Here is a 15,711-nt window from a genome sequence, read left to right on the forward strand (position 1 = left end):
GGGTAATGGGTTAATTATAATTAATAAATTGTTGATTAGACAAAGCTTTTGACAAAGTAGCTACAACTTATCTATTCCCTAGTGCACTCAGTATTTAGTTAGTGCATACATCAAATACCTGTGTAATCGGCCTGATAACCAGTGTAGTCAGACAGTAGTGCTAATGCTATGGCTGCTGTTCAGCAACACAAACCTTCCAGTGAGTCTCGGAGTAGCAAGGCGTTTATGGATAGTATGGAGGAAGAAGTGAGACGATGCAGTGAGCATTTGCAGCGTAGACAAAGCAAAAGGAGCATGCGAACACTCAACGGCTATGCAAGAAGTCCAGATGATGTGAATAGTGGGGAAGAGGCAGGTGCTGGGTGAGTGCAGTGGCTAGCTATGTACATGTACATGTTGAGTGTTATAATGTTGTGTGCTGTACACGTACTGTCTAGTGCTAGACTGTATCTAGCTGGTTATCTGATGTGTACGTGTACAGTGTAGCACCGGGTTTGTTTTGCTTGGAGCACTTTTCGTAATTACTTTCAGCTAGCTACATGTACGTATATAGATCTTACTGCGTACACTGTACAATATAATTGCAAACTGTTTCGTGATTCACAGGAGGAGGTTTGCCAGCACCCTGCCCCGTTCATTCACGATGCCCTCAAATCCCGAGACGCGTGACATCCCCTTCTCTAGGTCACGTAAGAGCCACAGCCCCTCCAGTCGAACGCCACGTACACCTACCATGAAAGCACCCATCGGGGCGACAACACTCCATGAGGGGGCACTCAGCAGCGACCAACCGAGAGCCTCCGATTATCGAGGGAGGTCTGCCCCTCCGGAGTCCTTCAACTATTTCTCAAGCAGTGGGTCAGAGCATGGCTATAGCAGTAGAGAATCGTCCCTCACTCCTATTGGAATGGCTGCTCGATCTATGTCTGAGTCGCCACGATCAAGTTTAAGCCCACCACCCATTGCACCTAAACCCAACGGACGGTCACGAGAAAAGGCGTGGTCTAACGTGAGGAGGGCTAAGACAGAAGAGAGCCCCAAAACAATCAGAGGTGAGTGTTGTGTGGTTTAGTGTGCAGACAATAATGTACGTTACGTCATATAATTACGTACTTGTTTGTTGGCCAGATACAAATATAAACAAAAACAATGTCTGTTCAAACTTTCTCACCCCTCGCCCCTCAGCACTTCCTGAGAGCTCCACCAGCCCCCAGCCTACTATTCCAGTCTCGAATCAACCCATTAATGTATCCTTCAGTCCTATGGAGTTCCCATCTGCAGAAATAGATGTTACTTCAACGTTCGGTGGATTCGGAGAAACCACTCCGCTCACGTCCCCACTAATGGCAACCCCTCCACCCAATATACACGAACCACCTCAATCCACTCTCGACTCCCATGCTACTAATGCCAATACTACAGAGACTACTGAGACTACTGAAGCGATAAATGATGACTTGAGTATGACAGAAACTAGCGAGCCAGAGCAAACAGACAGTGCTACTATGATGGAGCCGGCCATGGAGGAGAACAAAGCTGAAGCAAACCTTGATGATGGTAATTCTTTGTCTGTCACTGCTGAATCCAAACCAGAGGAAACTACAATGTCTGAAACTGAACCACAAGAAACTATTTTAGTGGAAACTGCACAAAAGGAAACTATGTCAGCTCTTGAAACCAGATCAAAGGATTCTACACCTACATCAAAGGAAGTTTCACATGAAAATACCACACCAAAGGAAGTTACACTCAAGGATATCACATCTGAGGAGCCCGAATTTGCCGATGAACAATTGATCGACAACCAGTCTTTGGCTGAACTCTCAGCTCCAGAAGTCAAGACCATCCCTAAGAAAGTTCGAAGCAAGAGCTCCTCAAAAGAAGGGAAAGAAAGCTCTCCCACTGTGGCAAAAAGCAGCCCTGGCAAACGAAAACACTCTAGAACACACTCAGAGAGCAAGATTCACATCACCGTATCCAGCTCGATGAAAATGGGAGAACTTATTGAATCTAAGAACAATAAGAAATCGGACGTCGGCAAGACTGTGGATGAAAAGATAATGTCAATGCTGAAAGACTTGGAAGCTAAACTGGTGGAGAAAGATCAAGAAATAAGTAAAGTAAAGGAACGTTACGAGAAAATTGTCCATGAGAAAAACGAGCAAATTAAGAAACAAGCAAAAGATACTAAGAAAATTGAACGTGAGAAATGGGAGCTACTAAAGAGGGCCAGAGATGCGGCTGAACGTGCCCTACACCTCCGGACACAACTGGACATGAAGGAGGGCTCCATTCGTGGTACGCAGAGCGAACTGGATCGAACCAAAGATGAGTTATTCTCTGTGAAGTCTGCCAACACCAGTCTACGAGCGTTACTAGGTGAGCTACGAGCTCCACCTAAGACAGGAGTGGACGCGGCAGTGCAGGTGGACATTGGAGGCGCCACTCTCAAAAGAAACAAAAGTATGGAGCTGGCCTTCACAAAGGGCGGACTGAGTCAGGAGCAACAAGAAAATGGTGAGAGCATTTGTTCAATTAGTTGTTTCCTTGTTGTGTTAGGGTCAACATTGTAAAGTGTATCTATGTTGTGAAAACACTGGAGCATCAAACAAACAAACAATTTAATGGGTCAATAATTCACTGGTTTTATGCGTTCCTACCAGGCCATGCAGTTATACCAGAGAGGGCCACAGACTTCAGAACCTCCACCACTTCTCTTAGTACCCACTGGCCAGAGCGATCGTTCTCTGATAAATGGGAGAGAGAGGATGCGACTAGTCTCTGTGAAGACATTCCCCTCCCTCTGGGTGGCTCTGCCTCCCAGCCTGCAATTCCCTGGCCTGAGCTGAGGAAGGGGAAGAGAAAGAAGTCTGGGATCCTGAGTGGCAGACTGAGACGCAGCACTGGCAGCAAGAGGGGAAGTATCACCAGCGTAGGTGAGTGGGCCGGGGGTGATCAGATAACAGCTGTGTTTTTAATGTTGTTCTAGTGGAACTAGCTGCATGCATGGTGGTGTGGTGTCAGCATGCATTGCTTGCTATTGATGTGGGTCTTTAGTTTGCTCATGCTAAAAAAAGGGCTTTGATTTTTGAGCACCTTACCTTAAGATTGTGTGTCACGCTGTGCATGTGTCATGTGTGTACAGTTCATTTTTTTCCTAGAACTTTAGGGAGTACATGTAGCACACATGGAATTATGATTGGTCTGACACTATAAACACTATTGTTAACTGTCATGTGTTAATGAGGGAATGAAATTGGACACCTGAACCACCTCAGTGTGTCTGGCTCAGCCTGTAGCTCAAAGCTTATAATGAAGTGCAATTAGTGTAAACTAATATTTGTACAGGGTATACAGGGACACCATGGCTACAAGCATCCTATAGTAGCGTTGTTGATTTTTGTGGGTTGCCATGCACAGCTGGTGTACATTTTTGTATTTTGACCGTAAAATTCTAACCACTTGACAGCTAACCAAGTATTTACACTCAGGCTCAAATATTAAATTTGTTATTTTCAAGCCAAGATAATTATCTGCCTGACTTCAAACTCACAAGAGATCCAATTTCCTTCACAAGCATTCCAACATTGTCAGGCCATAAACATGTTGTGTTTTCTGTGAGACAATAATGAAATAGCTGTTTGAAACTCTACCTAGATAGAGTATGCTTGTGTTGTTGGTTACACCTCATTGTTCATTATACCCACTGCATGTTATTGCCTCCTTGAGGGCGTATAATTATGTAGTACACTTCGTGCAAGACTGGGGCCCAGTCAACCATGTCCGTGCTCAATCTAAACAACATACTCTCTCCCAACCATTGAATTTTTAGCCTCTGTATCAAATTCCCCAATTCAGTAATTTGTACCTTGTTAGTTTGTTTGTGTAGACAGGTGTCTGTGTCTATGAAGGTGCACTAATTGCAATCATTAATTTGCCTAGTACAATCGTGTGTGTGTGTTGTCAACAATTAGCGTACAGCTCAGCTGGTCTGTCTGGTAGGCAGTAATGCATAACACACTTGGCTCACAAACCTAGCTACCCCGCCCACCTACCATGGTGAGCTACGTTATATTTTGAAAGAGATATCTTGAAAGGACTATTTCTCTTTTATTGAGGTGTCCGCACATTCTGACTACGTACATAGAATGTAACCAGATCTCTTGTACATGTTTTGAGCTGATACATAAGATGCTTGTTGAGCTCTGTGTGCATACAGCGTGTGCAGTGGACGAGACAATTGTCGAATGATCGGTTTCTTTAATACTGTGATCATTATAATAACTCTGTAATGATATTCATGGAGTGCTAGAAGTGTATCCCACGTACAACGAGTTGCTCGGTTATTATACCCTGTGGGGGAGTGGAGTGAATGATGTCACCATGCATGCACGTCTAATGATTTTCACAGCTGCCATGCGGAGACCATAATAGTCATATTCACTGTTTGTGTATACTGGTATGTTAATTATTGTTATTAATGCTTCACCTTAAGTTTTCCAACACACACACACAGATGGTCTTGACATGAGTAACAGTAGCATCTTGGCTGGGGCTGGGCTTAGGGGGACCACACCCGTCACGTTCCCCTATTCCAGAGTACCCTCGGACATACGCGAGCAATGGAAACTGTTGGAACAGGCAAAAACTGTGCCTTTCCACGAGTGGACCGTGCAGCACGTGATGGCATGGATGGAGGCTGGTCTGGGTGAGTCACCAGCACCCTAACGTTTGTTAGCCAATGTGGCCATTATATAATGACATCATCACTGACAGTCAGTGTAGCTGTGTAGTACACACTGTAGGCCGGCCTCTGTACTTGATTAATTGTCTAGAAGCTTCTTTGACCCTTGCTCTCTTGTGTAACACCAGCCTTGTACAGTGCATCATTGTGTGGCGCTGTGTATACTCATCTTATCATCGTTGCAATAATTATGACATAGTATATTGTTTGCTATTATTTCCCCTGCATGTGTGAGCTCAACATGTATATACATAGTGTATACCGGCACTTCCTTATTAGGCTTGAACAACGCACAGCATTGTGCTTGATCACACTGAGTGTAGAGACAGTACATAATTACGTAGGCTGTCGTGGCCGTGTTTTGTGGTAGGTTCATTACCCACGTTACCCACGACTAGGTGGGTGTGTTATACAATAGAAGGAGACAGTCGCCTCCTCTAAACCATATGCTTCAAAGCATAACTGTTACATGTATTTCAAAACCAGAACTAAATTCTAAATTAGCAATGCTGTGAACCTCAGCCACAGAACACTTACAGGTGCCTTTGAACATGCACCTGCATGTGCTTTTCTCAGGCATGACATGCCTTGGGGCATAGTTAGAACTGAATCTATAGCTAATTAATTTGATAGTCTTAGATCAAACCTTAAGGTGTGGCAGTTACAGTTATGCTTGAGTTAGGTGACAAGACACTCGCTCGTAATAAGATACCATATTATTTTGTGTAGGCCGTGATTTTGTTTTAGTTGCCCGGTGGGTGAGCTGGTTATATAACTCCCGAACGTGAATTCACATTGCCCTACTCTATTCACGACGGTGGTGGTTGGAGAGTGTTGAGATTCACTGTCAAATGATGTAGTTAGCATATTTTCTTACCCACAATTATTTACTAGCTGAAAGCCCATGAATAGCCACTAATGTGGTGTGTACGTGCAGTGCACCTCGTTAGCTATTTGTTTCCTAGTATTAATTTGTTAATATTAATTTGCTAATTAATTTGTACCTCATTACAAGTGCATAGCTTATTGTTACATCCTGTGACTTAAGTTTGGAACGTTCAATTTCGTAATAACAATTCATTCTGTAGCTCAATCTTCGACATAATTATACGTAGCTATGTATTATGTGCTCCCCCTGTTTCGAAATCGTCGTTAGCTATTAATTGGAGAGCTACATGTACGTACTTACATAACATGACGGCTACATTGTACACCCACTCCCTCCTCACAGGTATGACACAGTATCGTGATGCTGTGAGGGACAGGGCCCCCTCTGGCTCGGCACTGCTGGCTCTCAGTGACTCAGAGATGGACAAGAAGCTTGGTATCTCCCAACCCCTCCATCGCAAGAAGCTACGGTTGGCCATTGAGGAACAGAGACACCCAGAAAAGTGAGTGTATATACACCCCACTCTCACCTATATATTATATACACTCTCTTCTCTTTCTTTCCCGATCTCCCCTTTCTCCCATATGCATACACATACACGTATGCTCTAGACGGCAAGTTTGCATGTGCATACATATCAATGACTAATTGCTTTGTGCACCTGTAACTACACAAGTGTGGCTTGCTTTTACCTCTAAACATCCACAGGGGCTGTTTGTTGCTTAGTAGCATTAAAAATAGTTTTTTGAGTGAGCTTACGTGTATCCGCGTAGTTGCATACTAGAGGCTGTAGGAACTCTGTTTATAGGTATTGTTGTCATTGGATTTATGGCTACGTTAATTTTCCTCTTTATAGTGTCGCACGTTACCAGGGTGATATAGTTGTTGTACATACAGAATCAGCAGAAGCCTGTAGCTAAGAATGTCAGTGTGTTACTGAAATGACACTTGATACGGAAAGCAAGCTGGCGTTGAGCTGCATGTTTTCCCCAAAGAGAAACTAAACATGTGTGTGCAAGCAAGCAACTGCTTAGAGGAAGCCATGTGTGGGCTGAGGGTATTATCACTGCAACCTTGTTTGCTCTTGTTGTGAAGCCAAAAATTTTAGAGTTTCAAGGAAAATACTATTCCAGACTCTCGTCATCCCTGGAGGAACTTAACTTGATATTTCCCAATAACTGTACTGTGATTATATAATTTATTGTTGGAAAGGAAATGAGTAGTATATCACGTACCCTCACATCCACCCACCCCCACACACACACACACACACACAGCTGTCAATACCCTCATGCGGGAAAGATTGATCACACCTGGGTGGCCTTAGAGTGGGCTCACGACTGTGGTCTGGCTCATCTCACCGAAGTGCTCACGGCTAACCTTGTGGACGGGCGGCTGCTGAACACCCTCAGTAAAGAGGATATTCGTAAATACCTCAAGATCACCAGGAAAGTGGATCAGTTGAGCTTTTTCTCGGCAGTAGAGCTGCTCAGAATGCACGACTTTAATAGACAAGTGAGTTACCTCGATCTGCCATATCTCGTTACTAGTCCTTTTTGTTGCTATATTTGATATCGGGTAAATTATTGGGAAACGTACCTTTGAAATCAGGTTACTCTTTAGATCGATGCGGGAATGTTCTAATAATCTGTCCCTAATAGATGTGCCCCATAACAATTTATAGTCTCCAATATACTGTACTAATGTCATGTACATGTACATGTGAGTGTGCATGCATGTACATGTACATGTGAGTGTGCATGTGTGCATACTGTGTTTTTTAGATTGCTGTACAGAGGTGTATAATAATATAGAGTACATTGTGCCATAAACACTCGTAAAGTTTGCAAATTTTTGCTGCTCACAAAGCGTTGTATTGTATGTATAGTAACACGTTAAGATGAGGTACGTCGTGTGTGTCTATGCATGCAGCTGTCCACTGCCGTTCTTTACTGTCAGTAATCCAAGTCCCTAGGGTGTGGTTGTCTATATAGTGCTAGACTGTAACTCTACCCATCTATCACGCGCGTGTGGTGTTAGCATCCTCTGAGAGCATTCCAATGTAATGACTTCACATAGGATTGTATTTCTATTGTGGCCTCTTGTTCTCAGGTCAAATGCTCTACTGTTATTTTGTAACATGTACACTTTCACACAATCTAAATACTCCCATGCAACCAACTGTAGTGTTTTGTTTTTTTATGTGCAGAATATTAATTTCACAAATTCTGTCTCAGTTAGTACAATACTGACACTCTGTCAAATGCTATACATGTACATGTATGTGTTGCTGCAGGCTATTCAGGAGCATCGAAGGACGACCAAAAACCCGCTGTACTGGACCAACAGGAACATCTGTGACTGGCTCAAGGACATTCAGCTGGAGGTGGGTAGTACAGAGAGTATACACTTAACTAGGGACAATTATTATATTTCCCTTACCATTATAATTATGTTGTAGAAGTTCCAAAAATGAATTTGGGGGAGGAAACTAGGTCCTTGTTGATCATGAAAGGGTATTTTCTATGTTCTGGGGATCCAGATGCCATTGTTGTACACGTAATGTTATGCCTGTACTGCGTGTGTGAGGTCTGCATGCGTGTATGTTAATTGTTTGTGTAGGAGTGAGCTTTGAGTTGATGTTTAGTCAGACCCACTCTTGTACTCATGAGCTGTGTCCGGTGACGATAGCACAGCTAAGCTTTAAATGACCTAATATAGCCTAACACACTAGACCATCTTCCTGGCTCAGATATTTCCGCCATGCACATCCACACTAGCCTGTCAAACTTGTCTGTTCTGAAAATCCCCAAATAATTGTAATTGTCATTAAGTTGTGGGTTGATAATTTTTCAATTTGCCCATACTGTGTACATAAAGTCAGTGTATTTCATCGTTGTACTCTGTGTCTCCACCACAGGAGTTTGCTACCAATGTGATCGGAGGTGGAGTGCATGGTGCTTTGCTTTTCCTAGAGAGAGGCCACTTCACATCTGACCACCTCGCCAGCATCATTCAGATCCCCTCAGGCAAGGGCCAGCTCAGGAGACACCTGGCAGGCAAGATGGCCAGGCTCTTCACAGAAGACGTCAGTCAGTAAGTGGACCCTTCGTAGCATCCATTATGTGTAGTGGTATGTGTACAGTGTTTGTAGGTTCTTTGTATGGTTAACAATACTCTTATTGTTACAGTAGTATAGTGTGCACATGCAGTCCATGTCACAGTCACAGCGATTGATGGCACATGTTAAGTGCATGCACATACATTCATATTGACCATAATAGATCATGCAATGAGTAAACATGCTGACCCAATGTCATGTGAGCCTTATAGAGTTTATACTGAATCTGATGATTGGTACATGTACACACAACACTATATTTCATACCCCTCTCCCCTCTGCCCTCAGATCAGTGGAGTCGCTACCCCACCTCCTAATGGCCAGTTCTCCAACAAGACTCAGTGCACATGGCTCACAGTCACCGGACAGACGATCTACCGGTATGAATTCTCCCCGGCACAACAGCAGTACCCCACCCCCTTCCGGTGATTGCCCCCACCCCTCACGCAAGAACAGTCTTACACGAGGAGCTTTATTGGAGTCCCTAAAACAACCTGCCGCTTCAGCCCCTCGGCAGTTTGGGAGGACCAGCTCCGGCCCATCACCACATTCACAGCGAGTGTTACAAGTGTCAGCTGCCGAGAGAATCAGACTCAGCTTACGAGTGAGTATAGAGTACGAATATAAATTATGTACTGTACTGTACGTTCGTAATAATTGCGTATATTATATGATCTCTATGAGTGAACATTTTCCACCTATAGGAATCGGCACTTCGCTCTGTGAGTTCAATCAATGAGGAGACCACACCCACTCCGCACCCCACCCCTCGTAGTTTTACCCCCACCCTGACCAGTTCCAGTGGAACCACTGTCTAATAACTTTGATTCCTAGTAAAGAGAATAATTATTTTCACCATTGTTGATTTTTGGTTTTAGTGTCTTCTGTGCAGTCTGAATTTTGTGTCACTAAAATAATAGTCCTTGAACATTTGTGTGTTTATGACATTATTATGATGACCCTTTACCTTATCTGGCTAAACATTAGTGAATAAATTTCGTGGAAGTTAGTTTGTCCACGAAAATCGAATATTGTATACCCCGCCCATTATACGGTATTGGCCATGCAGAGGAATTATAATATTAGAAACAACATATCAAAAAGTGATTTTCAACTACATCAAATCAATAACTAGCTATAATTATGTGCACACGAACATCATTAATTATTATCGGAGAACAAATATACATGCACGTGTATGCACAGTACCTATGATATACTAAATATCTTAAGGCTCCCAGTCCAATTGTTTGACATGCTGTAACACAGTATCCATGGAGGGTCTGTCTTGAGGGGAGTGAGAGACACAGGCAGTGATGAGTGGGTGGAGCTCTGGCCATACACCTTTCATACTCGATAGCAGACGAAGAAACAGTTCAGATTTCGAAAATGTTTGAGTCACCACTTTACAAGCAAGCACTCCAAAACTGTACACATCGATCTTTGTTGTCTGTTGTGGTGGTGGTTGAGGGGATGAAGGTGGATGGGGATAGGCCTCAGGGGCAGTGTATAGGATAGCACCTTCTCCGAGGGTAGTGGCGTCTCGAGCTAGGTTGGCTGATCCAAAGTCAGAGAGTTTAGCAAGCCATTTGTTTTTGGGTAGAGAGAGAAGGAGGACATTAGCAGAGCTCACATCTCTGTGGATGACGGGTTCCCTCTGCCGGTGGAGATAAACCAGAGCTGAGGAGATGTCTCCAAAGATCATTCGCTTGTTGGGACCAACGCAATTGTTCTGGTAGGCGGAACGTAGAGAAGTATCCAAGAGCTCTGTGACAATCATGGGACCTGTTTGCTCGTTGAGGATGGCAGCAACAAAGAGGACAAGGTTGGGATGGCGAATCTGAGCCATGGTGCGAATCTCACGACGAATTCAATCTAACGTTGTCTGTGGTAGGATTTCAGGATACACTCGCTTGACAGCCACTGTTGTTCCTCTAAATTTTCCCTTGGCAACATAGCCCCAGGCCCCTCGGCCAAGAATCTCATCCTCTCTAACCGACACTTCCTCTGGAGACACCTGCCAATACTCCACCTCATGAGGATTGCTGCTCCGATTGGTTGCTGAGAGAGAGGCCACTCTTTGTTGGAGGATGCCCACTTGTTCTCTGAGGGTCCCTACAAGGTGTTGGTTCTCTGTGTCAGATCGTTGTTGCTGGTCATTGGCTCTAGTTAACTGCCTGTTAGCGTGTGTTAGCTGCTGCTGTAATCGACTGGTTTCTGGGCTTTTTTCTTCTACCAAATATTGAAGTTGCTGAACATCTGAATGCGATCGTTTGAGCTGTTGCTGAAATTGAACATTTCCCGAACGCAAGGTTGAGACTGTTTTAGTGGCACCATCTTGTGAGTTAGTCAATGATCTGATCCCTAGCAATCTTGTGAAAAATGACTGTGTTCCTACTGCTTGAGGTCTTGCTTGAGGTCTTGCATCCTGTATCACTCCCATCTCTTTCAGTGTCCTCTCTCCGTCAGGATTGAACATGAATACTGTGGGGAATGAAAAGATGTCACTATACACATACAATGTACTGCAGTAATAGCTTACCAGAGCAAATCTCTGCCTTGATCTGCTTAGTACATCCATACACGTCCATGACCCCCCACATAGGTTAGTCCAGGGGGTAGTCCTTCACATGTACTGACCCTCCCCACATACCGTTCAAAACCAGTGGACCTCTTTCTTCAGCGTCATCATGATTCGTAAACTATCCCCCACTCGAATTAAATGAGTGTTGAAACTCAGTGTGCCGAGTCTCCTGTCCTTGTACTTGAGAGAAGTACTGTATTCACACATGTGCTCCCTTTCCCATTTCAACTCCGCACACTGTGTCAACTTCAAGTCCTCCGAGTTCTCTCCAGTGAAACCAATATCCTGTCAGAAAGCAATTAGTATTATTTCAGCTAAAATAGTGTTAGAGTCGCAGCATTTTTTGTGCACGAAGAGGGGCTTGTTTTTGCAAAAAATGGTCTGGGGACCAATTTATCAATTAAAATTTCAGTCTGGGGACTGGTACTCCCTTGAAAATGTTGGGCTAATCTTTGTGGTTGCACTAGGCAATGAAGTTCTGTAACGGCAGCCTAGCTAGGGTCCTCATCATTCATGCACAGGCAGTTAGTTACAACATCACTATGTAATTCTAAATATCAGAACACTTGATCTAAAGTGAATGAGCACATGATACTTCTTCATTTGAAAAAGAGCGATTCCTTGGTTCTTGTAGAGTGCTGCCTCATTAAGTTGATTGTGCGCTGGCAGATGAGTGCATGGCCAAAAGGAAGCTCCTAATTGCATGCGCATAGCATTGCCTATAAGACCACTTTTTTCAAGGGCGGACCAAAAATTTCAATTTTCGGCAGACCAAATTGTTTGTGACAGGGCAGTGGGTTTAATAATATATTTATATGATAGTGCTCTGGGATAGCTAGAGCTTGGGATCAACTGGTCCAAATTTCTGCTAGGAAAATCTAAACACACTAAACGAGCTCTCACCAGTCCACCACCCCAAGATCCTGTCATAGTGACCTTGAACATATCCCCAATAACCATTGGCTCACTGCATGGTGAATACTAGACCATAGTCTTTACCTCTCACTTTAGTGGCTACCCTGTTGCTCTCTGTTAGCTCAACATTCTTCCCTGTGTTCCTATGAGAAGAGTTGGTCCAGTTCACACCATTGAAAAATGCACCAGCAGCCATCATGGGATGATCATGTGCATGTGGTGCTTCACCAGCCCCACCCCTCTTTCTTTGCTTGAAACTGGGAGGATCTTCCAAAGGACATACCATTTTCCACGTGTAGTGCAAGCTAAGAATGACAACTCAGTCAGAAGCAAAGAAGTCTACAAGTACAGAACCAAAGGTGATATATGCAGCAAGAGGAGCTAGAGTAGAGTAGAGCTGCATAATTCTGTACTCTTATGAGGAGGAGGTTGCACTTTTCTACTTTTTGTATACTGATGACTTTTCTTTGCATTTTTCCCACTACTACCAGTGGAGAAGTGGTCGTCTGACTGGAGTGTCTGGAGGGGAACATGCTCACTGGATCAAACGGGTGAGGGGGTGTGGTGTCGATCACTCGGTATAAATATATCCGTACACACACATCTCACACATACACACGCACACACAACAGTCTGCTGCTAGGGCTCACTTGAGGGCCAGTGGATTCAAGGTACACTGTTCATAGTCTTTTCATACTGTACACTTTAATTATAAGCTCTATCATTTCTACTTTAGGACGAAGACTTCAAAAAGCCGATAATCACGGTAGTGTGTCCGTACAGCAATGCTCTTCCCTGTAACAACCACTTTCGGTGAGCAACTAGCATGACCTCTCTATTTGCTTGACTTTAGGACATGAAATCTCACTTTCGAAATCTGTCACACCTACATGTACACAGACTATTCAACCGTTCCTCCCCTCTGCAGTGAGCTTAGTGACCTGGTGTGTGCCGAGGTAGAGAGGAGAGGAGGCAAACCCTTTGTTTGTGGTACACCTGTCGTCAGTGACGGAGAAACAATGGCAAGTCAAGCACCGTCTGATTAATGCACCAACTGTCGTTCGTCTGTATGTATATAATAGTGAATCGTAGCAAATTTCAGAAAGCTTGGAAGTAGGAGTAATTGCTATTTTAGTGCTGATCGTCTCATACTCGGGTGCTCTTCTATTTTCTAGTTGTTATAATTATACATGTTTTCACTACTATCTCTTACCCCCGTGTAGGGCTCTGATGGTATGAGATATTCCCTCATCTCCAGAGACTGGATAGCCGACTGTGTGGAGATCATGCACGAGGCTTATGCTGCAGTGAGTACTATAATAGCTTCATGGTCGCCTAAGTCGCCATAGTCTCAGGTAAAATGAGATTTCATGGCGATAATGTACACACTGCAATCTCACTGTAAAGAGTCCAATGAGTACCTTCCATTTGTTCCTACCTACAATAGGTTTGTAATAATTATGGTTGATACAATGGTTAGATATACGTACACCACGTCGCTCATTCAATGCTCCTGTTCATATATTATAGGATGCTGTAATTGCTCTAGGAGGCTGTGACAAAACAGGTCAGCTACTACTCATAATTGTGACTGGATAATAAATTATGTTACGATTATTTTCTATGCAGTGCCTGGTGTTTTGATGCCTCTTGCTCGGCTCGACGCTGTAAGTCAGTGGTTGTATACTTTATTATAACGACCTTGACTCACCCTCGCTCGGCTCCCTCTCTCAGATTGGGATCTCACTGTACGGGGGTACGATCCTCCCCGGGTGCCGACAGGGAAAGAAGGAGGGGTTGGACGCTCAGAGCATCATGGAGGTAGGGGGCTTGGCATTTCCTGTAGGGTGTAATGTTGGTTGACGTTTTGTTGCAAAGAATAGCCACCCCTTAAAATCTCAAAGCTTATACAGTATTCATAAGTGTGATTATGAACATTATAAAGGAGCCCTGAAGGAAGCTTTTAGTCTATTCTCTAAGAGAAGCTAGTTGTTGATAGAGTCTCTATAGGCTATAGGTGCGTATGGAGCTGGCAGTATTGACATAGAGGAGCTCCATGATATTGAGAAGTGCTCTCTTCCCGGCTCAGGAGCTTGTGGTGAGGGACACCTGCTTATCTTGATCCATATCATCCTTCTTATGACAACTTTATACCCACAGGAGGTATGTTCACTGCTAACACAATGTCTGCTGCTGTGGAGGCTCTGGGAATGGCACTGCCAGGTAGGTAAAGCCAGACACTCGAACTGTAAAAGTTTCAGTTGTTTTTTGTTACCCTTAGGCACTGCCTCTGGTCCTGCTGTCACCCGTGACAACGAGGTGACTTCTCAAAAGCGTGAGGATTGTCAGCGTACAGTGGAGCAGGTGTTTGCTCTGTTGGATAGCAAGACACACACCAGGGAAATCATGACAAAGAAGGTTAGGAGGTGTCCCCCTAACTTAATAGTCAAGAAAGTCATTTAGATTTGATTTTTCTGCAGGCGTTTGAGAATGCTGTGACTGTGGTACTTGCAGTGGGTGGCTCCACCAATAGTGTACTGCATCTGCTGGCTTTGGCAAATGAGTGAGTTCGAGAATATCTAGTCACTGGGTTATGGTTACGGTACCACAACAAATTTAACTGCAAGATCTCAGAGTGGTCGAATGTTATAATAAGCTGATTGTCGCTTATAGCCTAACTTCCACCTGCAAAATGTACTCGTTATGTACATGTAGGGCTGATGTGGATCTGTGTATTGAGGACTTCAACAGGATTGCTGATCGTGTGCCTCTGCTAGGCAACTTCAAGCCTCATGGAAAGGTTTCCATTACATATACTGAGCACATTCCTGTACACTCACCACATACCCTTGTACACACCGTGGTCAAGACAACCACATACCCTTGTACACACCATGGTCAAGACAACCACATACCATTGTGCACACAGTAGTAACCACATACCTCTGTACCCACAGTACCACATGGCAGACCTGCACACTGCTGGAGGCCTCCCGATACTCATGAAGGAGCTACTAGACGCAGGGCTCTTACATGGTGACTGTCTCACAGTGACCGGAAAGACTGTGGCAGAGAATTTATCATCTGTCTCCAAAGCATCTGATCTGACACAGGACGTTGTGTACCCCATCTCTAAACCCCTCTCCCCTCCCGGGCACCACATTACCATTATCAAGGTGAGATGGATAAGCTGTGTGTATTCTCACCTATATATGCAATCATTGTGAGTAAGTCATTTTGTTCTGCATGTGCGTTTTATTTAAACAGCTATTCACAATGTTTACATTTAGATGGTGAACATTTTCTCATCCTTGCATCCCAGGGTAGCCTGGCAACAGACAGTGCCGTGCTGAAGCTGAGTGGGAAAGTGTTTGACAAGCCGTTCAAAGGCCCAGTGAGTCTACACACCATGCATGGACACAATGCCCTCCTTTATTGAGTGTGTCTGCTTGTTCCCA

At 44.1% G+C, this 15,711-nt stretch overlaps 2 protein-coding genes and 1 pseudogene across 10 annotated transcripts in view; 2 read left to right on the top strand and 1 right to left on the bottom strand.

Annotated features, from left to right (window-relative positions):
• Positions 1-19: 19 nt before the first annotated feature.
• Positions 20-9,725, top strand: LOC135333830 (kazrin-like). The gene is made up of 11 exons (XM_064528833.1): positions 20-362; positions 607-1,052; positions 1,186-2,517; positions 2,664-2,936; positions 4,517-4,708; positions 5,976-6,135; positions 6,911-7,148; positions 7,930-8,019; positions 8,554-8,729; positions 9,043-9,358; positions 9,459-9,725. The coding sequence occupies exons 1-11, from the start codon at positions 169-171 to the stop codon at positions 9,570-9,572; spliced, it is 3,531 nt and encodes a 1,176-aa protein (XP_064384903.1). The 5' UTR covers positions 20-168; the 3' UTR covers positions 9,573-9,725.
• Positions 9,726-9,832: 107 nt separating this feature from the next.
• On the bottom strand, positions 9,833-12,480 carry LOC135333856 (uncharacterized; annotated as a pseudogene).
• Positions 12,474-15,711, top strand: part of LOC135333850 (dihydroxy-acid dehydratase-like) — a 33,263-nt gene continuing 30,025 nt past the window's right edge. For 6 of the 9 annotated variants that reach the window (XR_010394107.1, XR_010394104.1, XR_010394105.1 and 3 more), the window contains exons 1-16: positions 12,474-12,612; positions 12,745-12,804; positions 12,886-12,924; positions 12,990-13,066; positions 13,182-13,275; positions 13,477-13,560; positions 13,784-13,820; positions 13,883-13,920; positions 13,988-14,074; positions 14,264-14,351; positions 14,414-14,476; positions 14,535-14,671; positions 14,734-14,816; positions 14,969-15,053; positions 15,211-15,429; positions 15,576-15,647. Coding sequence is in view for 4 of the 9 variants with exons in the window: in XM_064528865.1 (XP_064384935.1) it covers positions 12,565-12,612; positions 12,745-12,804; positions 12,886-12,924; positions 12,990-13,066; positions 13,182-13,275; positions 13,477-13,560; positions 13,784-13,820; positions 13,883-13,920; positions 13,988-14,074; positions 14,264-14,351; positions 14,414-14,476; positions 14,535-14,671; positions 14,734-14,816; positions 14,969-15,053; positions 15,211-15,429; positions 15,576-15,647 (1,311 nt within the window). In the remaining 5 variants the exon portion in view is untranslated. The remainder of the gene's footprint in view (positions 12,613-12,744; positions 12,805-12,885; positions 12,925-12,989; positions 13,067-13,181; positions 13,276-13,476; positions 13,561-13,783; positions 13,821-13,882; positions 13,921-13,987; positions 14,075-14,263; positions 14,352-14,413; positions 14,477-14,534; positions 14,672-14,733; positions 14,817-14,968; positions 15,054-15,210; positions 15,430-15,575; positions 15,648-15,711) is intronic. The other 3 variants (XR_010394108.1, XR_010394106.1, XM_064528864.1) reach the window with 1 other exon arrangement.

Source organism: Halichondria panicea, chromosome 3, assembly GCF_963675165.1.
Source record: "Halichondria panicea chromosome 3, odHalPani1.1, whole genome shotgun sequence".
Taxonomy (NCBI): Eukaryota; Metazoa; Porifera; class Demospongiae; order Suberitida; family Halichondriidae; genus Halichondria; species Halichondria panicea.